Raw genomic sequence first — 26721 nt, 5'->3', positions numbered from 1 at the left:
TTTTTCTGTGCCAGTACTAGTAGTTGCACAGAACCGAGCTTTTAGTCAAAGAAGAGCTTGCACACCTCTTCCCACACAAAACCTAAACATCAATCAATAATTGAATTGTACAGGCAAAACACACCCTTGTGTGTACACAGTATGTGCACCAAGTGCTAAATAAATAATTTCAGTCAAACCCAGTAAGCAAAGCATGCTCAAGGTCCTCCAACACTGCTTCGTAAGTTAAAATTATCTTGTAAGGATAAAAAAAAGCCTTGTTGTTTTACAGTGCTAGGTAATTTTTACTTATTTCATACTACTTCTCTTTCAAAAGTGCTGTTACTCTAGACTTCCAGTTCACTTCCAGTTTTTCATGTTCAGAAGGGAACAAAGAAATTTTATTTGCAAGAGCATGCATGCAACTAAGTCTAGATAAATATAATCCATAGGTGACAGTTCATCACTTCAACTGAAGATTTCAAGTAGATTGAGGGATTAAAACTAGCAGAGGAAAAGAAAAAAAAAATGCAAGAGGAAGCCAAGGCTACATGAGGAACTGCACTGGGTTTCCATACTTTTTGCTTGATTTGTTCCTACATCAATGCTCCCAAGAGTTCACCTGAAAAGGAGGGGTAAACTAAGTATCTGAACCAGATGAAGTCACTTACTTCTCCAATTACTGCCAAGTGCCTTTGTGAAACACCAACCACTGCTTTCCAGCTTCGTTTTTTATCCAAGCAGAACAAGCAAAGGTTCACTTTTCCTTTGACCTGTTTATGAAATGCTTTTGGCTACTGTAGTCACTCATCTTCTGAAATGCAGTAAGTGCTAGGAGAGGGTGGATGAGGACAAGTGAACAAGAGGTGTGGGAGTAGTAAGACATTAGTGAGGTGCTGTGTGTGGGGGCAAATGCTTGTGCAAGGCACTCCGGTCCCAAGGAGTTGAAGGACATCTGACTAAGCCACAGTCTTGGTTCAGAACCAGGGGCATGAACAAAACTCCAGAAATCCAAGTGCAAGCATTCATCTAATTATTAGTTACTACACGAATTTGATACTACAGAAACTAAGAGGCAGAAAAAAAAAAATCAATTTGAGTGTAATAAAACATTAAGTCAAAGGAAAACATTTTGCAACAATTTTAATCTCCAGATTCTTCCAACCTGCAAAAGCCCAAACTTAAATTGTGTGCTTTAAGTGGACAAAAAGGCTGATCCTGCACTTTCAATCAGCAAATGGCTACTGTATTCTACAAAGAATAATTTGACATTCCTGAATTAGTCAGAAATGACAACCAGGTATTCAACTGAAGAAATACTGAAAATCTCTTTAATAATTTGATTCAGTATTTTTGTCATAGCCTAGAATGGGTCTTTTTATGATGATGAAAAAAACTTCATGGCGTAGAGATCCTGATGATATAGCTAGACACAAAACAGCTTCAATACAATTCACTTCAAAATAACATTCACAGATGCATATTATACAGCATAAGTGTAAAGAAAGAACTGTGCACAATGAAGTATTTACTGATTTTAGAGAACTACCTGTATGCAGTCCAAGACAACATTCAACTTTTAATGGTACTCAAATCAAGTTTATGAAGAACAAATCTCAGTCTAACTTCAGACCAGAAATTAGATTGAAAGATGAATAATAAAAAAAAAGAGTTTTTCAAGTAATATAAATGGTACCAAAGTTAAGTGAGCCTTACAACTGCAATAATTTCAAATCCAAGTCTGCAGAACAGATTCACAATGTAATGGCCATTCCATAAACTTCTGTGCATTCAACAAGAAAATACAAGCAAAAAGTTTAGTAGCACATGGTGGCATAAAACAAGAACAGAACAGAAATTTTACCTTGCAGCTTTGCAATGCTCTAGGTTACATGCTTGGGTCACAGTAACAATCCAAGCATACAGATAAATGGCAGGAACTTAAATAGCACAGTTTCTATGAAGTGACCCTCATTTTTAAAGCTGATGCTCTTGATCTTCTAAAAAAGGAACTGCAGCAACTGGGTGGACATGCAAATGAAATGGTGCATGTCAGAGACTTAGTGCTCCAGCAGATTTTTCATATCACTGAATCCATCTGGATTTCCAAACTTGTTTAAAAGGAAGAGTAGGACTTGTTTATGCTTTTCAAGCTGTGGAATAAGCAGAAAGAGTTAGAAGTGTACAAATATTTTTTTTCTTTTATTGCTGATTTCAGATCAGGGTAGATACTAATACAACAAATTCAGCTAAGTACCAATTAATTCAATAAATATATTCAGTTCCCTTCTGTTGCAAAATCTTCTGGAGGGGAAAAGCCAATAGAATTGTAACCGACTTCCCCTTGCCCATGTATGTGTCCTTTTTTTTTTCCCTGAAGCAGCTTCCTCAAACCAAATTGATTAAATACTCAAATTAAGATTGACATCAGCATCATAAATTAGACAACAGAGAAAAGTATCACTCCTGAGACTTCAAACTCTAAAAAAGTGAAGTAAGAACTGTATGTGGTACAGTTCTAAAGTACGGACTAATGAAGTCTATGAGCTCTAAACATGATCCTCCCTCAGCTTCAGGGTGCTCTAAATATTACCTTATATAAAACAACCTGAGAAAAAGTGCCAGGATGCATTTCACAAAACTTCCATGTTTCAGTAGCTATTACTCCCCCTTCTCCCATTTGCTTCCTACCCAGGGTTTCTTTTGAATTCTGGAAACCTAAAAAAGAAAGCATTGCTTGGAGTGAATCTTACTTGCACTTTTAATTCCATGCAGCAGCAGTTGGTCTCACCTCCATTACCTAAAAAAAACCAAAGTGAATGAGCAAAGTACACACATACATTCCTTCCCTAGTTTCCTAAGAAGTGACATGTGGCATTGTCCAGGATTTTTAGAAGGGAAAGTCATTTAGCTACACCCCATGCTTACAAGTTCTTCAGAAAAAGCAAACTGAAGTAATCAAGCCAAATTTTGTACCTTGATGTTCACCATGAGAGTTTTCAGGACTGCAGGATGTGACCAAACCCTCCTTCAGCAGTTTGTCAGCTACATTTACATAACCATTATCAAAGTGTTTCTCCACTGTTACTAAATTAACATTTCCATTAATCCCTTTCACTGTAATTGTGACATGTTGCTTCAATAATAATTTTTTCAAAGTGTCAAGCACTAATGGAGACCACTCAGCTTTCTCTATTCCTGCAAGAAAAGGAACATCAAGTTTATTGTATCAATAATTCCTTTAAGATATAACTTGAATTATACATATGTTTTGGAAAATATGATGCTAAATTTTCCTCATATAAATAGCTTACACTCTAGAGATAATGAACTAAAAACATGTTTTCTAAACCAGCTTTTACCATGTTTACCAATATACTATTTCAGAAGATCATCATGTTGTGTACCAGTATTAAGGAATGAACACTACCACCAGAACAGGTACAAATTTATAATGTTCAAGAAAATTTGTCAGGGGTTTTTGGGGTGGGTTTTTTTGCTTATTTTGGGGAGGTTTTTTTTACCTGCAAGTGAACAAGTAATTGTCTGAAATGGCAGCTTTAAATAGGAATCGGTGATTGGCAGCACCTTTGAAAGGGGTAAAGTTTCTGTGCAGCCAAAGTCTCCATAGAGTACTTTCACTGAAGACTGGGAAGCTTCCAGAACAATAGCTCTGTACCAATTGCCATTACCTGAAAAGATTGGGATAAGAATAGTCACTTGTGAAGAATCATCTTATAAACACAGTTTATCACGAGAACAAGAAAACTGTAGAGTTTTCCAGGGATTTTTAAATACTGTGGTGGGTATATAGAAGGCCAACTGACAAGAAGCACAATTAAGAGATCCATAAGCACTTTCAAGTTGGGGTTTTTTCTTTGTCTGAAACAAAAATAAAAGCTGTGTTTTACACTGGCCAAGGAAATGGAAGGACAAACGATTGTCTCACCTGAGAACTGAGCACAACAGGCTTCACCCAGCTTTGGTTGGAAGGGCTGCTTGTTACAAGATCTACAATAGTCTTCCAGTGAAATCAGCTCCTTAAGGAGCTGCTTTTGACCTACAGAAAAAAATCCACATTGACTAACCACATCTGGGTACCATGAAGAGCATTATTAAGCCTCCCTGCTCCCACCTTTGACATTTTTTGTATTTTCCTACTGTCCAAGATACATTCCTACACCGTTCAGTTCACTACACACATTCATTTTATTATCTAGCTTGCAACAGTGTCTTCTTACTGGTATTAGGAACAAGGAACACTTTTTCTTACCCTTATTTGGAACTGGTACAGCATAGAACAAGTCTGGGCTTACAACTTCTGTTACCCAGACAGACATGGTTTCATCCACAGCCAACTCAATTGACTTCCAGTGCCCAAGTGAGGTTGCTAATAGAAATTGTAAGAAAACGCAGTGTTATCACTGTCCTCCAAGCACACAAGTATTTTAAAAAACTCCTTTGATATTTATAATACTTTTTTGAATTTCAGACACAACTACATGTCTTCCCTTCAGGAAGACAAATCTATACCAAGATAAATGATGCTTACTTTGCTGTTCATAAACTGTTGGCATATAAAAGTAGCTAAAGTAAAAAACACCTCAGAAAAAATTAAGATCTTGAAAAGCAAACATGAGAGAAGTTTCAGCCATAGAAAACTGCTAATTCTCTGATTCCCACAGAGTCAAACAACATTCATTTAAGACAAACACAGCATTTTTTCCTTCTCTTTTTGTCTGTAATGCCACCTGCAGGGCAGCTGGTGTTCAACTGTAAGAACTGACAATATAAACAAAACTATGCATTGATATTAATTGTAGTTAAACAAGAAAGTAACAGTTAAAGGCTGGGATACTGAAAATTCTTGTTAAATCTAGAAGTTAACATTGCTTTGATTACCTTTTTGGTCAACAGACTTTGGAAAGTTATTGTTATCTTGTAGAACTTCCTTTACAACCAGTTTTTCTGAAGTTAGTATCTCATTGATCATTTTTGGACAATCTGTGGAATTGTCAGTAAGCACCACACCTGCACCATCTTCAGAAAGGGAAGTTACTGTGGCTTGAAGCTCTAAGCCTGAAGCATACATATGAAATCTTTTTGTAGCTTCTGGACTCCATTTGCTATTTCCAGGCTTTATACCTAGGAAGTAAAATAACTGTTAAAATATCTCCATTCATTAATATTGACTTTCCTCAACATTTATAATTTCCTTTGAAAAATACTTAAAAAAAAAAAAAAAAGTCTTCAGAGCATATCCTGAAAAATCAAGGCTACTTTTACTACTCCAGGGCAACACATTGTCCTTCATCCTGTTACCTGCTCTCCCTCTTCCTCCTTTTTTTCTAAATGCCCACATTTCCTTGGGACTCCCAAGTTTCATCTTTTATGTCTTATGATTCAGCCAAGGAAATCCTCTGCACAATCCTTAGCACAAACAACACTATTAAGACTGTTTTTGAATCAGTATAATCACGCCTTTTTATCAAAGAAGCAGACAAAACATAAGTGTTTTAAGGTTCTTTGGGTGGGGGAACAGCAAAAGACACTTGAACAAAAGGTTTTGAGCTTTTTCCTGTTTCCACATTTTTCATTTTTAAACCAAGCAGAGTACATCAGAAAGAAAGAAAAATTCTGCAAATTTTTGAACAGTGTGGAAAAAGATTTTGCAGAACATTGAGAAACAGCAGTACAGTGCCAAACTCTTCAGGAGTCAAATTCAAGAGAACTGAAAGGCCAACTTGCTTCATTAAAACAGATTAGCTCCTTTGCCTGCAAAAATTTTGAGAAATAAAATTGCACAAAAGCACACTCATTCCTAGCAAGGCAACAACCAAAAACCAGTAAGCACTACAGATGAAGAAGTACTAAACAGCTCCCTTTCACCAGTAAAGCAGTAAGCAAAGTCCATGCAGATCACTCCAAATCACTGCAGGAGCTCAGAGAAGAGAAAGCAAACAAACAAAAGAGAAGAGTTCTGCACAGTATTCCCTGTCATTCCTTCCCCCAAAGCAGCAAGTCTCTAAAAGCAAGAGCTCTTATAAGAGAAAATTCATAAGGATTCACCTGAGAGCCAGCATTTAATTGCTTGAAATGGAAGTTTTAGGAATGAGGAGGAGATCTGTCTGATATTATCCAGTGGTACTTCCTCAGTATTTCCATAGTCCACAAAGCTCACTCGAACAATTCCATCTGAAGTGACATTTTGCACCACAGCACGGTACCAGTTACCATCCTCTGATTTTAAAGAAGATTAAAAAAATTAATAATAATTATTTCACACATTTGCTATGTCTACCAGCTTTCACTTGTTAGTAAATAAATATAATTATTTGTTGTCCTCTTCCAATGTAAACCATCAGCAAATTATTCATGTTCACCCTATAAAAACAAAACTATTTTAGCCTGTTACTTGCCAGAGTAAAAAGCACAGCAAGGGTCTCCATTCTTAGGCTCAAAAACATCTGGTGGTGTTTTCTGACAGTGCTCAGACAATGATTTGTTAAGTGAGTTTAGAGAAAGTAACTCTGAAAATTAAGAAGAAAAAACAAAGATTAGATCAAGTAAATGAGCTGGACTTGAACTTTATCAATGCTGTTCACTCTACAGTTTACTTTAAACCTTCAAATGTATTCCTTGACTACATAAGTCAAGGAACAAACATCCCTCACTTCTTAAGAGCTGCCCCATATTTTTTGTTTGAATGACTTTAGCTCCCTCTTCAGCCACTGAATTTTGTCACATTCTTCTAACATTTAAAAAGCGAGTAGCTATCAGAAGTCTTTATACAGATTTCTGGTAGATAAACAAGATTACTTTTTAACTAATCCAACAAGAAGTCATGTCTCAATGGCTGCATTTTCTCATTTTTGTGTTACAATTATTATATCTCTAAGTCTTTATAAATTACAAGAGTGTACTAGAGAGAGCTCCAGTAAATATTGTCTTGGCACAGGGAACATGTCTCTTATTTGCTTTTATTAACAGAGCCACTGAATAAGGAAGGGTGGAGAAGACCTTCAAGATCATGTAGTCCAACCATCAACCCAGCACCACCATAATCATCCCTAAGTACCAAATCCAGATGCCTCTGGCACACTTCCAGAGACAATGACTCTACCACCTTCCTGGACAACTTATTCCAAAGCCTGGACACTCTTCTAGTGAAAAGAAAATTAAGATATCCTTTGGCTAGGTTATGCTAACTCTTTCACTTTCCTCTAATGCCTATCTTCAGCATTTCCAAAAATATTTCTTTGTCACTCCACTTGTATTCTTAGATAAAAATGTCAGAGGTAAGCCTTTGTACTGTAAGCTTACTTGACATAGTAGTTCATTAGAACTATAATAAATGACAAATCAAAAGGAAATAAATTATCAGAAAGAATTCAGCTGAATAAACTTACCATGGCTGTTTGAAATCTGACAGTAGAATTCTCCAGGATTGTACACTGTACATACTATGACACTGAGTGTTTGGTTAAGAGTTAATTTAATCCACTTGCACATTCTTTTGTTCGTTGTGTCCTCTAGAGAGGACAGAGAAAAGCACAGAATGAAAATAAATTAAAGTAACTCTTACAGGAAAAAAAAAAAACAATCCCGAATACTCATTTGTGTCCTCAAATTTCTTGTTCTAAACTGTCCAACAGATAATTACCAGCGAGAGCCTCACTGCAGAGTAAAACCAAGTCAGAGAAACAAGCCAGTTGTTTAATGTATTCTTCATTCCCAAAAAGAGCAAGCCACAGATAGCAGGGAAGAGTAATCACAGAAAGAGGTAAAGACTAGCTGGCAACAACCTGGGTAAGAGGGACACTGGAGAACCTTGGTTCCTGGAAACAGGGTAGGAAGCATAGAAGAGGGAAACATCAGTCACCAAGACTACTAAAAACAATCTAAGGAAGAAGAGCAAAAAATATTACTATAAAGACTGGTTGCAGAAATTTGCACTGTATATTGTACTCAGGTACCTAAAAGATGCTTATTTTTTAATACAAGTTGTAGAATACATCATGGGAACACTAAATCATGGCATACTGGAGAACACAGTTGAAAACCTGCATTCAACAGCTCAGAGACAGAAATTACAAAAAGGTGAGGCAACCAATAAACCAAGGAAGTACAAAACAAGTCCTGGATGAGGGCCACAGATCAGAATGTGTTTAGATACAGCCAGGAAAGTTACTGTTTACTTGAAATTTTTTTAAGATTCCTTGCTCTTCTGAATACACACAAGGAATAGCTGTGTCCTGGCCACAAGGCATCTAGGGAAAAAGACTGAAATTATTTAAACATAGACTTGACAAAAAGTTTTCAGTACCAATGGATCAGAAGAGAACATGTATGTTTGCCAGACAGAGGATGGAAAGGAATTTAGCATGCTTCATGTAAAAGAAGCCAGGAATCTTCCCCAAGATTTCAAAGAAATTCTATGTAATTTTTGCAAAAATCTCTCAGATTGAAGCTTTGGTCATTAAATTCAAACAAGTCAATTTAGGCATAGACTTGAAGCTTTATAAGCTACTACAGTCAAATTTTCGAAGACTAAGTATGTGGGTTTATGTGTAAAATACAGGACAATGAAAATGGAGGAAATATTATTTGCAGTGATGGATTAGGGTGGATGGATTAAGAACAGCAAGAAATAACTCATCACAGCCTAATTCAACTGGAAATTGTAAGACTTCTAACCAGAGTAAGTACCAATTTCCAAAAGCAGGCAATTACAACTTTGTTAAGCATGAACACATGGACACACACATACAGACACACAACTTCTTTACTGCTAAGTTGCTATGGCTAAACTTTGGACTTGTGAAGGCTAGACTTGATGAGCCAGTCTGAAAAGCTCTTACCATATAAGAGCTTGCATTCTCTGTGCCCACTCTAGCAAGAGGTTAAATGCCAGTGCAGTAGGATGTGCTCATACTCACCATTGGCCTGCTCAACATCACTTCCTCTGGCTGCTGGTAAGGCCATGCTCAGCTCCTCAGCTGCAAAGCCTTCCTCGATGAGACGGCTCGCTATATTTACTGCTGGAGTACCTGATGCATCTGTAAGCTGCACCACAGTTCTAGAATTCTTTTTATCCACTACCTTTACTGTCAACACTTTGTCTTTCACCATTTTTTTCATGCAAGAAATACCTTCTGAGGTCCATGTTCCTAAAGGTGGCTTTACACCTAAAAAGTCACATAGTATGGAAAGGTTCTGAGGTCAGTCCAACTCTCACCAATGTGTAGACAGGTATAACAACTGCAAGTACATTCTGTAATATTTGTCACGTTTTGTAGATATGCCATGGCAATTAAGAATTCTGGAAATAATGCCTAGCATTACTTCCATCCTCCCCCATGTTTCAGTGTGAGATACTATAGGTGTGATGGTTATGTAATACCACTTTTTCCCCCTAACTAGTTTGAAATTGCTTATCATTTACTTCATACCTGCCAGGCTACATCTTATGGCTTGGGCTGGCAAGTCCGTTAATCTTGGAATTATAGGACGAAGTCTGGTCAGTGGAAGAGAGTCAGAATTACCATAATCCATATAGTCCACCAAAACAGTGTCTTCAGAAACATAAGCTGTAACAGCAGCACGATACCAAAGGTTGTCTTCTAGAAAGAAGAATACAAATGTAATGTATGAGAACAGAATGATTTTTTTTCCCAGACCAATATAAAAATATACCCATCTCAGTGCAGCTCAGGACTACCAGGTGTTAGCTAAGTAGCATTTTGAGAAGCAGTCTATCAGAACAGCATCATTACATATAATCTCATTTCTTCTGTGCTTCTTTTGGGGACTGAAATTTCAAAGATATATTGATTTCCAACCCTGGGGAAATGATACTTAGCAAAATAAAACCCCCAAATTTTCCATGATCTCTTAAAAACCTACTCTAAGTAATCTGAATCCAATGTTAAGAGCCTGCTCAATAAAGGGACATTCTAAAATTGGTATTTTACAAATATAATTTCTTAAATCACTACCAAGCATCACCCACAGCTAAAAACCAGAGACAAATAAACTGTATATGAAACATTTCTAAACATATTTACAAAATGTATCTTTTTGGTACTAAATTTGAGGGACATAGTATTTCACTCAATTTTTTACCTGTGAACTGGGCACAGCACACATTGCCAGCAGCAGGACGGAAAGATGGACTACCGGGAAATCTGTCACAGTATTCATTAAGAGAAGCTTCAAGCTCAGCAAGCTGACCTGATGTTAAAATGAATAGGTTTTGGAACATAGCCTGTCTTACAATTATTACAAAACAATTAAGCTCAAAGCCTGGAAGAACATCTTGTAGCCTAACGGAAATTATTTCAAATGTTTAACATTGATCAGACTAGGGCTCCTCAATCATTAACATCCAAGAGAGTCCTCATGTGTGTCTGAGGAATCACAGCAGTGAACAGACAGGGAAAACTAGTGATGGATTTTTTCAGCAAAGAGACAATGCTGAAGCCAGTGCAAATTGAAAGCAAGCTAGTGAAGGCATGCCAAGAAGAAACCAAGGAAGACAGCTCTTCCAACAACGGGCAGATGATGAGGTATGCCACTTCTTCCCAAAGGACACACCTTGCTACTGATTACCCACAATTAAAAGGCTGCACATGGACACAGAAGAAAAAAATCACCTTCTCCCAGCCACTTCCTACCGAAGAGAAAAATGCCATACTGGGCATTGTACATCCCATTTCCAACCCAACACTTACAGGCACTTTGCATCCGCTGACAAAAAAAGGTGTCTGGATTTTGAATGTGGGAAACCACACCAGAAAATTCATCTCCGGTACTTAAAGAGACAAACTTGGCAACTGAATTAGTACAGTGAGAAGAGTCTTCATCTTCAAGCATTTTTTTTTCACTTCCCTTTGAATGGTTTTCTGATACTGCACATAAAAAAAGAAAAAAAAGGTTGCCAATCAAAAGCTAGCTGACTTTGAAAAGATAAACATACTGAAATAGTTGATTCTTTTTATTGATGCTTTGGACTTTGAAGGCTCCTGTCATATTTGTAATTAATGCTCACATAGTAAGTACTATACAAATGTTTTATACTATGAAAATGTGTATGAGCTAATGTCAGTAGTGACCTGAAGGAAGCTCTACTAGCCAACATTTTTAAGTTTGAGATGATGCTAGTGAGCAGCTAGAGTATCATGCAGCACAGGCAGACCTAAAATTCCCCAAGTTTAGTTTGATTTGCTTGCTTACCTCTTGGAGAGTCTCCTTTGGCATCTATTCCTGAAGTTAAATGAGACTTCATTTCTAAGGGAACTTTATTTTGGCAGTCTTCTAAAATATAGATGCAAGAATAAAAGATTTATCATACAAAATAGCCATCAGCTAGTTCCACTTCAGAACCATCCTCAGCCAGATCTACATTCCTATCACAAGGTGAGCATGTTCTACTTATTTGTTCAGCACTTAATGTTTAAAATGCAAAACAAAGGTAATTTCAGAGTAGCTCAACTACTTGAGTTCTCTGAGCATATTCACAGCTCCAAGACTGTCTGACTTCGTAAAATGAGCAAAGCAGCAACAATCAACATTTACTTGCAGTCACAAAAGACTGTGAGCTGAAAAACTGATTGCTTTTCAGACACAAGGATTCACAACCTACCTCATTATTTACAACACTGAGTATGTAACGATTTAGTCAAGATGTCTTTGTAAATCTTGGTTTCTCAGCTATTACATACTCCATTTCTGATGCATGAAGCAGTAGTCCAAACTTTCAATACCATTATTTTCAAATTAAAACCTCAATACAGGTTTTTCAGCTGCTTATAAAGTCTGGACTGAATGCATGGAATATTTCAAGAATGCAGTGATATTTACGTGATTTCTCTCCAAAAGGTTGGCAGGTTACCTATCACTTCACCACTAGTGTGCTGTGAAGCAACCAGATGTGAAATATGCCCAGCACAATCCTTAATCAGCTGAATTTACACGGGACTAAAGTGAATCTGACAGAGGATGGAGGTAAGCTTCCTGCACATAAGCAAGTTTAGCAAGCTAAGAGGATCAACCACCACGTCTCTGAACGTTTCTGTGGGCTGCAGATCAATGAAATTAATATGGTCTTGGCTCTACATTGTTCCTGCTCTGCATCCAGAGGAAACCCTAAACAACAGTCTTCCACAAGACAAAAGGTACACCTTGCATGTATTGATCTGCTTTGACAATCAAACCTAGCTCAACTGAAAATCTGAATTCTGACTTCTCAAAGGTCTGGTGTTTAGCTTGTCTCTCACTGAAGCTTGCTAAATTAGAAATATAAGCATGCTTACAGAGTTCTCCAGCTGGATACAGCAATATCCAATGATTGTTCTTTCTTTGGGATACTTAGTGAGCATGCATGAAATATAATGAAAGCTGGTAAAATCCTACCTGGAACTAGAAATTGATACTGTAATTTTTAAAGAGTTAAAAATGCATAAGAAAGAAACAAAATTTTCATGCATCTATTAAAACAGAAAAATAAAGCAGATAATCTAGAACACACTGAAGTTAATACAATTCTATTGGAAAAGTAACCTTACTAAAATTTAAGGTTATTAAGCTTAGCAAGGTATTTCAGGCACTGACATTTTATAGAAAGGTGAAATAAAGTAGAATTGAAAAAAAAAAAGTTAAGGGAGAGGCTGGGAGAGTGACAAGAAGTAGAAGGACAAAAGAAAAACCACTCATCCTCTACAGGTGTTGGAGAGGAGAGTGAACATAAAAGCCTTAATTGTGATGGGCTTTTTTTACCCACACAACCAAGCACTTACCAGAATCTGGAAGAACAACATCTACAGCAAAACTCAACCTCACTTCCTCCTGTAATATTTCAACACCAGTTAGTGAACAGTGCCTTCCCATGAGCTGAGAAAAAAAAAGCTGGCAATGCCTTCATTCCATCCTTTTCCTTCTGATTATAATGGGCAAAGAAACACTTAATAGACTGGAAATAATTATAATTAGAACATGAGGGCATAGCAGATTATTTCCCCCTATCTAAATGACTAAATAATCAAGACCTTCAGAAATATCACCTTGCATATTAAAGCTGCTGTTGGGGCTTGAAGGGCTACCAATTCAACTGATTTCTGCACTTTCTTCTAAAGAATTGGGAAATTAAAGTAAAAAGAAAGAATCCTCAGAAGTTGAATTACCCTATTTAAAACAGGTTCAAGTTATGTTTAATATGGAGCTATTCAGCTGTAGCTCCTTGTAGTAAGAAAGTTCAAGAAACACTGCAGAGATCTACTGAACATGTGCTGAAGATTCACACATTCACTTCCTCACAACTGTTTTACAGGACAACTCAGCTAAAATTCCCACATATGATGCTCTCATAAATAAGAAGAATCTAATTCTACCTCCTTCCTCATACCCTTAACACCCCAGAGCAGATTACAGCTATTGCTTTATCTGCTGGCATCCATTTTTAAAAAGTCTAATAACTTAATGTAACCCACCTTAGCATCATTCAACATGCAATCTAAGCTCTCTTCATTCTGCAGAACTTGTGAGAGCTTCAAGAGGTGAACAAGATAAAAAAACCCTTCTGTTCTTTGAAAATAAAGTGACTGAAAATTTTTTATTCACATTGTACAGCTATTTGGTATAAAGGGCCCTCACTATCAGTTTATCAGTTTCATTAGAACCCAGTCACAAGCACACACACAATAGGAACTAACAGGATAAACTAACAGAAGTCTCAAGACATGAAGCCTCCTTTCTAAATTCCTTCCAGTAAAAGAGATGAATAAGCTACTCCAAAGGAGTACATGACAAAGGAGTTCTACAGTGCAAACACAAGGCTAGTTGGAGGTACGCAAACTTAGTCATCTTCATAAATGTGATACCAAGAAACCACAAATACAGAAAAATCAACTACTGCAGAAGAGTTCATAGGAAGACTGGAAGAAATGCTTGGCTCAAAATAAGATCAAGAGAGGCTTCAACACATTACAAAGGAGAACTGTGTCATCTAGTTCCTTCTACAGCAAAGAAACAACAGCTTATCTCCATCTGTTATTGTATAATACTACATAAAATGTATTTCTCTAATGAATTTTCAAGGTTCTAAGAGTCAGCTCATGATTTTTTCACAGAAACAAGACACCAGAAGTTTTCTGAGTTGGAGATACTACATCTGTTTTCTTCCCACAGTATTTCTCTAGCAACATCCTACATGTGTTGATTTTTAACTTTTTCACAAATGTTTTTTTCAAAAAAACACAGGGTTGTCTGACAGTGCTTCTAAGAGTTCTAGAAGTAACAATTTTCTGAATACTTCTCCCAGTAACTTCTCATTTGAAACACTGATCTTTCTAAAAGGAGCAACTTGTTCATTTCTCATACAGGTTAAATGAAGCACACTGCCACTCACTCACTCACAGCAGATCCATTCAAGACAATCAAAACTGTATTGCATACCTTAAGATAAACTCCCGTCTTGGTTTTGTTATTATTTGAACTGCAATCAAAGGAAAACATCTCAATTTGAAGAACCAAAGACTGACAAGTAACATTAATAATACAATCTACTTGCAAACAGATAAAAGGCTGTGCTCATACTATGTGATTTTTGCCAACCCTTACTCCTCATCCACTAAAATGCAGAATTACAAATATGGTAATATGTAATAATGACAGCCATAAGATAATGCAGTACTAGCCTAAGAATAAGCAAAATACTTTACTGTAATACTGCCTTCCCATGCTTATTTATGTTGTAATGGGAGGGACACTGTCTTTCTGTGAAGATAATTTGGCAGAACTTTCATCAAACTTACTTCTGTTTAATGGGATCACAAACTACTCTATGTGCTGGCCAATCTTTTTTCTGACAATCTACAGAGCAATAGTATGTTTGCAGACACTGTGAACATCTGAGCTTTCCTAAAACAAATGAGGAAAAAGAAATGAAGTCTGAACAAAACACATTGAAAGGAACAACAACTGTTTAAATATCTGCTTTACAAAACAGCTCCCCTGCAATTCTAAGCAAACAAAAATAGGAATTTGTATTCACATACAGCTATCAGACATTGCTGCCCAAACATCCCAAATTCCTTCTACATTTAAGGGAAAAAAAACCCCCACCACTTTCAATAAAGAAATACTCTCCTGCTTGTCAGCTCTATTACTCCAACTTTGCTCTAAATAGCCTATACTTGTGTTTGAGAGTTAAAAATATATATCCATTTAAAGATATTTCTGAGGAAACTTGATCTGGTTTCACTGATAAACGTACTGTATGACACAGACTACAGGACAGCAGGCACTTACCAAAGAGACCACAACGATGGCAAGTGCCCCCTTTAGGGGGTGGTACTAACAAACTCAAGAAACTCTTATCATAGCAAATAGAAAAAGCACTCTTAGAGGAACATTGCAATTTCTTTGGCTTCCCATTAATCCAATTAGAATGTGACACCTGTGGAAGAAAAACCTGAAGTCACTCTTACTGGAAAAAAGATCACCATAAGGGTAAAAATACTGTAATATACAAAAATACGACAACAAAAGGAGACAACACTTCTAAGTTCTAGAAAGATAAATACATGCTGATAATTCCTGCTATCTAGAAATGCTCAGAATACTTGGGGCAACTATAAAGTGAAATAACTCACAGTATTTTCTTTATCAGCTGCAGCTATGCAGTTCTCTCTACCAGTTTTGTCTTCCATAGAACTTCCTAGAAGCAGAAGTATTTGCAAAGGGATCTGATTAACAACACTAACACATGCCTATATTATGGAATATTTGCAGGAAGAAACAAGGCTCTTGGCTACTCCTACTGTTCTGTCAGCCCATTTGAGTGAATGGAGATGCCTGGACTATGACACACTCTGGAAGTCACTTGTTTTCATTCTGATACTATATTTATTCAATAGTGCAATCAGTGGTATTACTAAAACAACAGTTTCACCTTCTGTGCTTATGACTCAATACTGAGAAACAAAACAATCTGAAACAAGAGATTCTGATTTTCCAGTGAGTGCCTTATAAACCTTGTGGTCCTTTTTGTGAGTTTTTCTTTACCAAACAACTCTTAGAAGGTATTCAGCTAAGCTATAGTAGGAACTCTGCTTTTGTAAGTGGGCAACTCATCCACCTACAAAGAATTAGTCACTCTTCTAGGCTACTTATGCCATTAAAATCTTGTTCCAGTCTGGCAGGCCTGTCTGATGTCTCCACTGAGACAACATAAAGCTAGCATGGCCTTTTTTCCCCACCTGGAAGCAAGTCAATCTTGTAAACTCTGCCTTAACTAAAACTCTTGCCTAACATGAAATCAAATTTCATGAACTCTCCAGACCCAAGATGTTTGTACATAAAGCTACTTCAGATCTCCCAAAATGAAGCCTTTCCCTCTCCCCAACCTGGGGTAAGAGAACATGGATCAGACGACACCAAGGCACTTAAGAGGCAAGAAACATTGCTGAAGGAACTCCAACTCCCACATATCAGTCCAAATTTCCTAAAACTTCAACTATCCTGGTGGGATTTTTTAGTTTCTGAGGCATTACAGCAGTTACAAGTTTGGATAAGTAGGAGTTGCATCTATAAGCCATACTCATACTGATGATGTGTATCAATATACACAATCACAGAAAAATGAAGTCAAGATACCTCTGTCAAGCTTAGGACAAAGTTTCTCTTACTGCACTTGTGCTGCTATTAAAACTTTCTGTACTGTTTCTACATTTGTCAAAAATACCCTGTATCATTTGCTTACAAAATACTGGATTTTGTTAGATATTTCAGAAATTCAGCCTCAAAACTAAAAGCTTTTCAACAGTAAGTTGGTACCTGTGACCCTGTTGCTTAAATCTGCATCTGCAACTTCATTATGCTGAAGTGGTTCTGCCATCATGTAAAGGCTGACACTAGGGTATGACCAAAGGTGGCTATGGGCCAGGTAACTGCAAAAGCATGGATTTAAAGATTAATTCAGGCAGGCACACAAATTAAAGTATTTTTGGGTCATATTCTGAACATATATTTAACATTAACATTTTGGAAGGCTAATTCTCTACCATCTATTTATTTTTTTTGCACAGCAAAACACTTTCTGCATTAAAGAACTCAACAACGAATACTGCAGGTTAAACGATGAAAATTCCTTTTGGAGAGGAACACATGGACAAATAGGAGTGGCCATCAACACCTGCACATGAAGCTCACTGGGTCTCTGGAGGAGACCTCGCTGTACTTTTGTTAAAAAAGTTTGTAGTCACAAAAAGCATAGGCTGCACTCCTGGGTTCCCCATGCCTGAGGGGAGCCACTGCCCCAACCATTCCCATTGCCTGAGGGGAAGCAATGCCCTGGGCTCTGCCAAAATGCTTTTTCAGCACCTACTTTCCAAATGCTAATATGCAATATAATTGTTTTAAATTAAAAGTATAGGAGAAAACAAACTAAAATGAACCTGCAAATACAGAACAGTCTTCGAAGTGACACCGCAAACCAACTCCAGCAGAAACGCGCTTTCAGCAACTGCAATTAAACAGGTGCTATTAAAATTAAGTCATTTTAAGTAACTCAAAATAAAATTAGACAGCCCCGTGCCACGGCCTCCAGCCAAGCTCGCCACCACCGGCCCTCCCTATCCTCAGCAAAGCGCTCAGTCCTGGGCCGCACCCGGCTCCTTTTCCCGGGGGAAAGCGAAGCGCCCGCCCCTGCCCCTCTCTCCCCCGAGAGCAGCGCTCACTCCGGGCCGCCCCCTGCCCCTCTCCCCTTGACAGCGGCACTCACCCCCGAGTGAGCGGCACTCACCCTGCCCCCCTCTCCCCCGAGAGCAGCGCTCACCCCGGGCCGCCTCCCCGCCGTCCGCGCTGCCCCAGGCGGGAAGCAAGGCCGGCCGCTCACTCGAGGACCGTCGGCGGGAAGAGAGGAAGCAGCGGCCCCCAGAGGTCAGGGACAACTCCAGCCGGTCCCGGCGGATCCGTGCCGCTCATTCCGCCCCGCCCAGGCGGGACCCCGATCCTCAAGGGCGGAGCGGGGCATGTGCTGCCCGGCCGCACGGCCTGCGGTGCCGCCATCGCGGCCACGGAGCCTTCGTCTAGCGCGGGTTTATCCAGGCACCGTTCAACCTGGCCTTGAATTCTAACAGGGATCGGGCATCCACAACTTCTCTAGGCCTCACTACCCTCACAGCAAAGGATTTCTTCCCAATATCTAATCTGAACCCATCCTTTCTCAGTTTGAAGCCATTCTCCATGTCCGATCACTACGTGCCCTTGTAAAAAGTCCCTCCTCAGATCTCTTGTACCTTGAGGTACTGGAAGGTGCTCTGAGTTCTTCCCGGAGACTTCTCCAGGATGAACAGCCCCAGTTCCCAGCCTGACTTCATAGCAGAGGTGCTCCAGGCCTCTGAGTATCTTTGTGGACATAATTATCCACGATTGAACCAGTAACCCAAATTTATTTCATACAAATTCAGGAAATGGCTGTGAGAGCTAAGCAAAAAGCTGAAATTTGATATAAAAAATTGATGCATTTGTATTTTGAAGTATTTGAATTTTGCCTTGCAGCCAAGAACACGCATCATTTCATCTCCCATTTCCAACCTATACTCATTTTCCTTTGTTCTTTTTCCTCTTTCTTTCCTATATAAGGCGTTTTCCCCTTCAACTTTTGTTTCCCACCTCCATGTCTCTATGTTCATGGGAAAATACACTTCATCCTCAAGACTGCTGCAATTTTATGCTACTACTCAGACATGATCTCAGGTGTTCCCAGTGCTGTGCAATTAAGCTTTCACCAAAAAATAAATTAATCTGATCTATTTTAGTGCCTACATTGTTGTACTTATTATTAAAGTTTATAAAATCAGTGATGGGTTTTATTGTTACATGTTCTGTACAGCAGGGAATAATTATCTCTGTTCACAGAGAAGTAGCTGAAGCACAGCTATTTTGCCTTAAGCCATTTGGCATCTGGCGGTGACAGTGTTTCAGTCTAAATCGTCTGTATTTAAGTCTAGGATCCTGTCTAGGATCCTTGCTCTATTTTCTTCTAAGCATTCTCAGAAGAAAAGGGAGCAACACATATTAGGGCTGCTGAGTTTTCTCTCAGTGGTTTAGATACCACCTACTAAAGTCAGAGGAAAGACTCTTCCTGGCTCACAGGAACCTCCAGCCCCCAGCTCCAGCCTGAGCAGAAGCTGAGTGGATCAGAGGCTGCTCTTACAACAAGAAGGAAAATTAGTGGGGGGATATTGTGGGATTTCAAGAAATCCACGTGCTAAATTGCTCAGCAGTGTGTATCAGAGTAGGCACACTTGTATGTGGGAGGCTGCAGGGAGACATTATCATACAGCCTTCATCATCTCCCTGCCCCTTGTTCCTCTGTCCCTAAGATTAGCCCAGTAATCCTCATGCCTAGGAAGAACTAGTACCGGTAAGGCACTAAAATACTTCTCTGTCATTCAAACCTCTCTCAAAAGAAAATAAAATTAGGCTTTCTTTAGCTTTAAACATTTAGACAAGATGACCCAGCACCCTCTCCAACTGAATCTTAAAATCATCCAGTGTTGGGGAATCCACCACTTCCTTGGGGAGATTATTTCAATGGCTGATTTCTCTTATTGCAAAACATTTTTCTCCTGTGTCTAACTGAAATCTCCCCAGAAGTGATTTGTATCCATTACCCTTTGTCTTTTCCATGGGAGTCCATGTGAAAAAAAGGAATTTCCATCTTTTTTGTAGCCACCCTTTATACTGGTATGTGGTGAAAAAGCCTCCTTTGAGCCTTCTCTTCTGACAGCCGAGCAAGCCCATTTCTCTCAGCTGTTCTTTTTATATCAAGCTTCTCAAACCTTGATGTTCTTTGCAGCTCTTCTCTGGTCCCTCTCCAGTCTATCCAAATCTCTGTTGTGTAGCAGGGACCAAAAGTGAACACAGCAGTTCAGGTGCAGCCTGGCAAGCAACGAGTGGGGCAAATACTTCTTTATCCGTGCTAGTGATGTCCTTGATGCAACCCAGCATCCTGTTCACCCACGGTGAGCTGCTTGTCCACCAGGAACCCCAGGTCTGTTTCACAGAGCTGCTCCTCAGATAGGTAGATACCAGCCTATGCTGCACTTCTGGATTATGTTTTTCCAGGTGCAAGACGTTACACTTGATCTTGTTGAACTTAAGGTTCTTGTGAGCTCACTCTTCCAGCCTATCCAGGTCTCCCTGCAGGGTAACTGAGTGTCAGAGGTAGCTGAGGAAAGTGCCCTTAGCATGGAGGCTGATGAGAAGTGACATCCCAGGAGCTGCATAAGGCTGGTGTGACTTGCCTGCAATTGTTAGCAAGAGCCTTGGGCTTAAATTCACCTAGGTCATGTAATAACTGTACCAGCGTGTCACTAGCTCTAGGATCTAAATGCCTAGGAACCAGCTGAGACACCACTGTGCTACATGCTGAAAAAGGACAATCCAAGCAATGTGTAATGAAAATAATTTTTTCCAATTGTAATGTACTCAGAGCACTTGAATGATTGTAGTCACACTTGGGATTTACCATGTATAGGTCAGACATGATGGTGGTGGCAAGCAGCTTCAGCAGAGATGCTGTCCTTACCTGACACATGGAGGGAAGATGGAGCTTTGTGAATGGTCCTTCCTAAAGGCCCCTGGCAAACTGTGCTTGCTCAGAATAAAATAGTCACACAATTTTCCTGGGGTGTCAACAATGAAGGTAATTCCCAATGAAGAAAATAATAACTCTTTATGTGAAATTCAGCCTGCAGTAATTACATTACAACAGACCAGCCCTCTGACTGAAGGGTATCCAATACAGAATACAATACAATACACAATACAGATGGTGAGATTTGGGCAAGCTGGACTCTGCTGCCAGCTCCTCCTCATGGACATGGCCCTTTGACACCAGTGGTCTCAGAGGAGTGTATCGCTCAGCACATCTGCTGTTTGAGCCAACTCATTGTTCTCCCTTAAAGTTGCTAACACTTTAGCTGAAGGAAAAAAACATAAGTTGCTAAGCCCTTTCAATGGGCAAAACTATAGAAATACTCTGGATAATTAACAAATGTCATATGGAAACTGAGCAATTAGATGAACACTTCCTTTCCTTTTTCTTATATAACAAAACATGAGCAAAAAGCCAGAACTACAACCTTTTGAATATGTGGGCCAAATTCTGCTTCTGCCTCTGCAATGCAGAGCTTGTCTGCAGCAGACAAGTCTGTTGTGTAGGACTGTCTGTCTTTCAGATGGTAAATTCTCTCACTCAGGAATTGTTTTCCTCAGCATTTTATATGCCAAATAAGAGCTATGGCTGGCTAATTAAGAGACACAGTAATTCGTTCTGATTTAATACACATGCAAGTGGTTTGGGAAGGACTCTCTCTGTGAACTGTTGTTATCATTCCCCAGATATATGTGGCTGCCTCCTGGGGATAAGATACTCTTCAGATGAAAATTTTAAGCACAGATATTACAAGAAACAGAACTGTCAACATCAGTTCTGGGACTAGAGCTATGGGGAGTCCAGATGAGTACAAAAAAATCCTTCTCTTCTGCCTTTAAAGAAGAACTTCACTAACCAGGCTCTATTTTCTTAACCTGATTTTAATCCTTCTCTAAAAAAAAGTCCAGAATAAAAGACAAAAACCAGATTAAATTCTGCCAGATCTATTAGAACACACTAAACCACATACAGGTAACATCAGTGGGACTGCAGACAAAGTGTACAGCAAAGTAAAAGCACATATCTTAAAAAGACTGGGGCCAGAGTATACTGATGTCTCTGCAGTTGTCTTTAAATAACTAGAAGATCAAATAAGAAAAGAAGCGTTTGGGCACTGAAGTGACCGTGTTACAGAGCAGCAGTGTGAACTTTGCAGCTCAGCTGCAGAACAGCAGCAGCAGTGGCAAAAAACCCTTCCTGAAAGCAAAGCTTGGACTTGTGTTGCATGGCAATTAGTAAGTGAGTGCTGCATGACGCTGCTTGCTGAAAAGAGACAATTTTTACTTATCCATTCCACACTTGATTTTTTTATGTATTTTTAGTAAGATGGAATGCACAGCATAATTTGAGCAAAGCAAGGGCTAGACACTTGAAATGTTATTTGGAGGTTAAAGTTGAGGGCATGAGTGTTCTCTGCAACCTACTTCCATTTGTGCTTTCAGCTTTGTGTTTTTAAAGACATCTGCCTTCATATGACTGACTCCTTTGCTGCTTTAGGGGTGATGGCTAGGACATTGTTTAGTTACCTGAAGCAGTATTATCTTTCCCAAAATAATGGACATTGAAAGATTTATAGTTGTGATTGTACTAAAATGTTTGCAGATTGATTTTCTTTAAGATCAAACTCTTGTTTTAAAGAATAAGTTAAAACATTTTGTCCTGGTTTCGACTGGGATAGAGTTAATTTTCTTCCTAGGAGCAGGTACAGAGCTGTGCGTTGGATTTAGGATGGGAACAATGTTGATAACATGCTAATGTTTTTAGTTGTTTCTAAATAGTGTTTACACTATTGTCAAGGACTTTTCAGCTTCTCATACCCTGCCAGCAAGAAGCTGGGGGGGAGGGGGGGAACCCAGCTGGGACAGCTGATCCCAGCTGGCCAAAGATTATTCTTTGCCAAATAGCATCATCCTCAGTGCATAAACTGAGGAAAAACTGACCAGTTTGGGAACTGTCTGGGCATCAGTCAGCAAGTGATGAAAAATTGCATTGTGTATAACTGGGTTTGTTTATATTATCATGATTATTATTTTATTTTCTGTCACATTAAAATGTCTTTATCTCGACACAGAAGCTTGAGTCTTCCAGTTTTCTCTTCTGCCCTGCTGGAGAGGGGAATGAGCCAGCAGCTTTGGGGGCCCGAGTTGCTGGCTGGGGTTAAACAACAGGTTTCAAGGGGAATTTTCTAGGACCTCCCAATTTGCAGTTGCGGCTCTGAAATTCCAAATGCATAGAAAGAATATGGAGAAAAAGAACTTGCTCTGAAATAACTCTCTCAATTAATGTTTGTAAGTGAAGTTATGCAGCACATTCTACTTTGAAGGTCATCCATGATACAAACTGAATAAATCATCACTGGGTAGGTGATGATTTCATACATGTAGGAATGTGTATGCTTTTATATGTATATAAAAATAGATTAGCCGAAATAAAGGAACAATGTGATCTAACATCAATGTTACCCTTGCTATGAGTAGGGGATTGGACTAGATAATTTTCTGAGGTCCCTTTCAACCTGAATTATTCAGTAATTCTAACTTGCTTTTCTATTGTTATGTTTAAGATGATACTGCAGGAGAGATGCCAGTGCTCATTTTAGCTGAGCTGCTATAGCAAATACAACTGCTTTCACTTAACAGCTTGTCTGCTAAGGTATTTTTTTCAATTTATGTTTTATTAAATAAAATGGCATTTATGCCGTGCTCTGGATTCCAAAAAGCTTTTGTGTTCTGCTGAAAAACTGCTGATCCCAGCACTGGAATGTAATTCAGATTTTTGATGCCCAGTAAAATTTTCAGCTTTTTTTTTTTTTTTTTTTTTTTTTTTTTTAATCCAATCAGAATAAGGAATGAAGTCCCAGTAGGTGCTAAGTGAAGCTGTTTATTAACATTAGTGGATTGACTCTTGTATGGCATGTGGGTGCAGAGGTTGGTTATGGAGAATGAGATGCTGCTCACTTAAGGGAGAAGATTCTATTTGTCATTACTTGTGCACTGGATCTTGCAAAAAGGAGAGGTATCTTTGTAACCATCTCTCTGAAAGCTGCTGGGGTGGAGAATCGCTCCTGTAAGGCAGCTGCTCGGGGCTGTGGTTTTAGATAGTGCCATGGAATGAATGTCTGACATGAGATCCCTTGTTAACATAGTCATATATTTAAATGACAAAAACAAAAAAAAATCCAAATTGAAACAATTTTTATACGTATGCCTGAAATTATCTTGTGTGAATTCAGCTGGAGAACACCTCTGAGACCATCGAGTCCTATGACCCGACACCTTGTAAACCAGACCATGCACTGAGCGCCACGTCCAGGCTACCCTTAAAAACACCTCCAGGGGACTTCACCACCTCCCTGGGCCGTCCGTTCCAGTGTCTGATCACCCTTTCTGTGAAGAAATTCTTCCTAATGTCCACCCTAAATGTCCCCTGGCGTAGAGTGCACTAATACCACCGCATTATGTCCTATATCCAGACGCTCGGAGCTTTCAGCACCGTCAGTGGATCGCGGGCTTTCGGCGGCGCGTGTGAGAACGCAGCAGCGGCATGAGGGCGAGAGAAGGCGGCGTGACGGGTCCCGAGTCACCGGCTGGTCCCGGTGGGATGGCCCGTTCGGCCCCGGCCGGTCCCGAACGACAGTGCAGGGAGCCACAGGAGCCGCGGCCCCCGCAGGGCTGCCCCGGCCCGACCCGAGCGACAGCACACGGAGCACAGGGAGCCACAGGAGCCACAGGAGCCGCGGCCCCAGCGGGGCTGGGCCGGCCCCGCCGCCCGGGGCTGCCCCTGCCCCGCCCCCGCCGCGCCCCGCCCCCGCCGCCATCTTTGTTGATGTGTCAGCGCGCCGGGCAGGGCGGCCGGCGGGGAGCGGGACCGCGCTGCGCCAGCCATGGCCGCGCTGCCGCCGCTCCTGCCGCCCGAGTAACGACCGGGTGAGGGCCCGCGCCGCAGCAAGGGCGGGCGGGTGAGTGGGTGATTGAGTGAGTGGGTGAGTGAGTGGGTGGATGCTCGGAGCCGGCGTCTCTCAGCTGCGCGGGCACTGCCGGGCTTCTCGTGGGGGCGGCCGAGGGGGACGGGACGGGAATGCCCGGCGGGCTCGGGAGGGGCCGCGGGGCCGCTGATCCGCTTCACTGTCAGCGGGTGATAAACCTTGAGGGACGCGGCTGCGGGGGCGGGGGAAGGACGGGAGGGAGGCGGAATTGCCCCGGGTGGCGAGGGGGCTCTCCCTGTGCAGGTGGCGGCACTGGGCTGGCGGAGGTCGCGCCGGGGCCGTGGGCGAGGCGCAGGAGGAGGGAGCGAGGTGCCAGCAGGGCCGGGGGGTGAGGACCTGCCATAGCAACACCTTCCTGCTCAGGACCTCCGAGCGGGTAGCGCAGGCTCCTGTGCTGGCTCGCAGTCTCTTTGTTTCTGCACAGCTTTCTTCTCCGCGATATTAATTAGGTTGTGCTGTTCCATTGGCTGCGGGTTGATTTTGCTGTATGGGTAAATAATTAGATAACAAAGCCCAACAACTGTGATGATGGTTATTTTTTAGAGACGGCTGCGGTGTTGCGGTAGGGTACGTGTCCTTGTTTTTGCAGATGGTATTTGTAAAAGCTGCTTGCCCTTCTAGGTTTCAAAGAAGGACTTTAGCAAAATGATTATGATGTAGGCTTGCAGATTTTGGCTCTTGTCCCGGAAAATAGTCTGCACAGGTGAGTCTGATACATGTATGCTTCCAGCAAGACTCTGTGCAGACCAAAGGAGGATTTCTTAAGGGAACTGAGATCTGTGTGTAAGATGAGAAGTATGCCATTCTGGCTTTAGTGCTGGTTTGCTTTATCCTCTTGTAAAACTGCTTTTTAGAAGTTAGTGTTGCAAGCAGAATGCACTAAAAATCCAGGTATGGCCACTGTCCCAATATGTTGTATAAGGAAATGGTTGAAACTGTGAGCCACAGCTGTGTTTATGGGCAAGGAAATGTAATCACTGGCTGCTATGAAGGCTTATGTTGCCGTTGACTTTAGGGAGGAAATGGTTAAGCTCTGAAGATATGAGAAACTGAAAGTATGAAGATGTTTCAGGAGGCTGTAAGCTGACATTTGATATGTTATTTGTTTTATATATAAAAAAAAAAACTAGTTCTATATTGCCTTTGAGCTCTTATTTTTCTGAAAATCTTCACTCATCTGTTCTTGTCTGGTTTCAAAACAGGATTTTTCTATCATTTTTTAAGACTCGATTTGGAGTTGTTGACAGATGTCTGTTGGCATTGTAAGGTTCACTGTTTCAAACTGTTGAGAAAAGGACTGAGGAACCAAATACAGAGAGTGGTTAATCTGGTCCTAATTAGCAGCTCTGTTTCTTAATGCTACCTGAAGCTAATACTGAATTTCCTGAAGCTGGCTTTTTAAAGAGCTGTGAAAAAATAGAAAGGCAGTGTTTTTCTGGATTTAACAGTTTTATTAGGCATGTTAAATTAGTAGATGTGGGTTCCAGGAAGCAATATCCTGTACTTAATTCTGAGCTGACTTGTTCTGTACTTATTTTCCGGTTGCCAAAGACGATATTGGATAGCCTCATGGATAATACTTACCTTCAAGTCATAGTCCAAGACCCTCAAATTGAGGGTGAAAAAAAAATCTCATCAGAAACAAATCAGTGTCAGAAGAGAGGGGAAAATCATGACCCTGATTTCAAGAAGTACATGGAATGCTGATACTGTTATAATATTGTCTATAATACTTCCTCTTAGATTAAGTAATGGAAGTCATTATTCTGTAGAGCTCACAGTTGACTCTTTTCACATCCTTAAAGGATTGAAGTGTTTACATGTTTTCATGGATACTGGAGAAACTCTAGGAAAGATTTGAAAACAGTAAACTGTACCATCCCCCCAAATGGTGTTTTTCAGTATGTAGTGTCCATACAGACAGTAATTCCATGGCTGGAATTTTACAGCCTTTTGCATGTTCTGGAAACAGCATTTGAAAAGAGCCATTGGAAGGACATACTGCAGTCTCCAGTGCCAAATATTCCAAGATTGA

At 40.1% G+C, this 26721-nt stretch overlaps 2 protein-coding genes across 4 annotated transcripts in view; one reads left to right on the top strand and one right to left on the bottom strand.

Moving 5' to 3' along the window:
• Positions 1–1165: 1165 nt before the first annotated feature.
• On the bottom strand, positions 1166–25029 carry TDRD1 (tudor domain containing 1). Its single transcript, XM_058842055.1, has 23 exons — positions 24845–25029; positions 18276–18384; positions 17813–17927; positions 17433–17500; positions 15286–15433; positions 14790–14895; positions 14431–14470; positions 12777–12825; positions 11215–11295; positions 10713–10889; positions 10105–10212; positions 9432–9602; positions 8919–9167; positions 7389–7511; positions 6399–6509; positions 6049–6219; positions 4882–5124; positions 4253–4369; positions 3929–4039; positions 3504–3671; positions 2956–3177; positions 2733–2779; positions 1166–2132 (listed from the first exon to the last, which is right to left on the bottom strand). Exons 1-23 carry the CDS (start codon positions 25027–25029, stop codon positions 2040–2042), a joined length of 3012 nt encoding a protein of 1003 aa, XP_058698038.1. The 3' UTR covers positions 1166–2039.
• The window catches only part of CCDC186 (coiled-coil domain containing 186), a 35390-nt gene continuing 33185 nt past the window's right edge, over positions 24517–26721 (top strand). Inside the window, exon 1 of one of the 3 annotated variants that reach the window (XM_058841206.1) lies at positions 24517–24627. The gene's annotated coding sequence lies outside the window, so the exon portion shown is untranslated. Of the gene's footprint in view, positions 24664–26721 lie in introns of all 3 variants that reach the window. The other 2 variants (XM_058841204.1, XM_058841205.1) reach the window with 2 other exon arrangements.

The sequence above is a fragment of the Poecile atricapillus genome, chromosome 6 (genome assembly GCF_030490865.1).
Source record: "Poecile atricapillus isolate bPoeAtr1 chromosome 6, bPoeAtr1.hap1, whole genome shotgun sequence".
NCBI lineage: Eukaryota > Metazoa > Chordata > Aves > Passeriformes > Paridae > Poecile > Poecile atricapillus.
The sequence above is the reverse complement of the archived record's forward strand: the minus strand, read 5'-3'. Positions and strand labels throughout refer to the sequence as shown.

Bases quoted from the DNA above. Each gene is read 5' to 3' on its own strand.
- TDRD1 (XM_058842055.1), bottom strand. From the start codon at position 25,029: ATGGCAGGTCCTCACCCCCCGGCCCTGCTGGCACCTCGCTCCCTCCTC. The intron at 11,296-12,776 runs GTAAGTGCTTGG...TCTATATTTTAG, and splicing joins TGTTGTTCTTCCAGATTCTG to AAGACTGCCAAAATAAAGTT. The intron at 9,168-9,431 runs GTATGAAGTAAA...GTGACTTTTTAG, and splicing joins CATAAGATGTAGCCTGGCAG to GTGTAAAGCCACCTTTAGGA.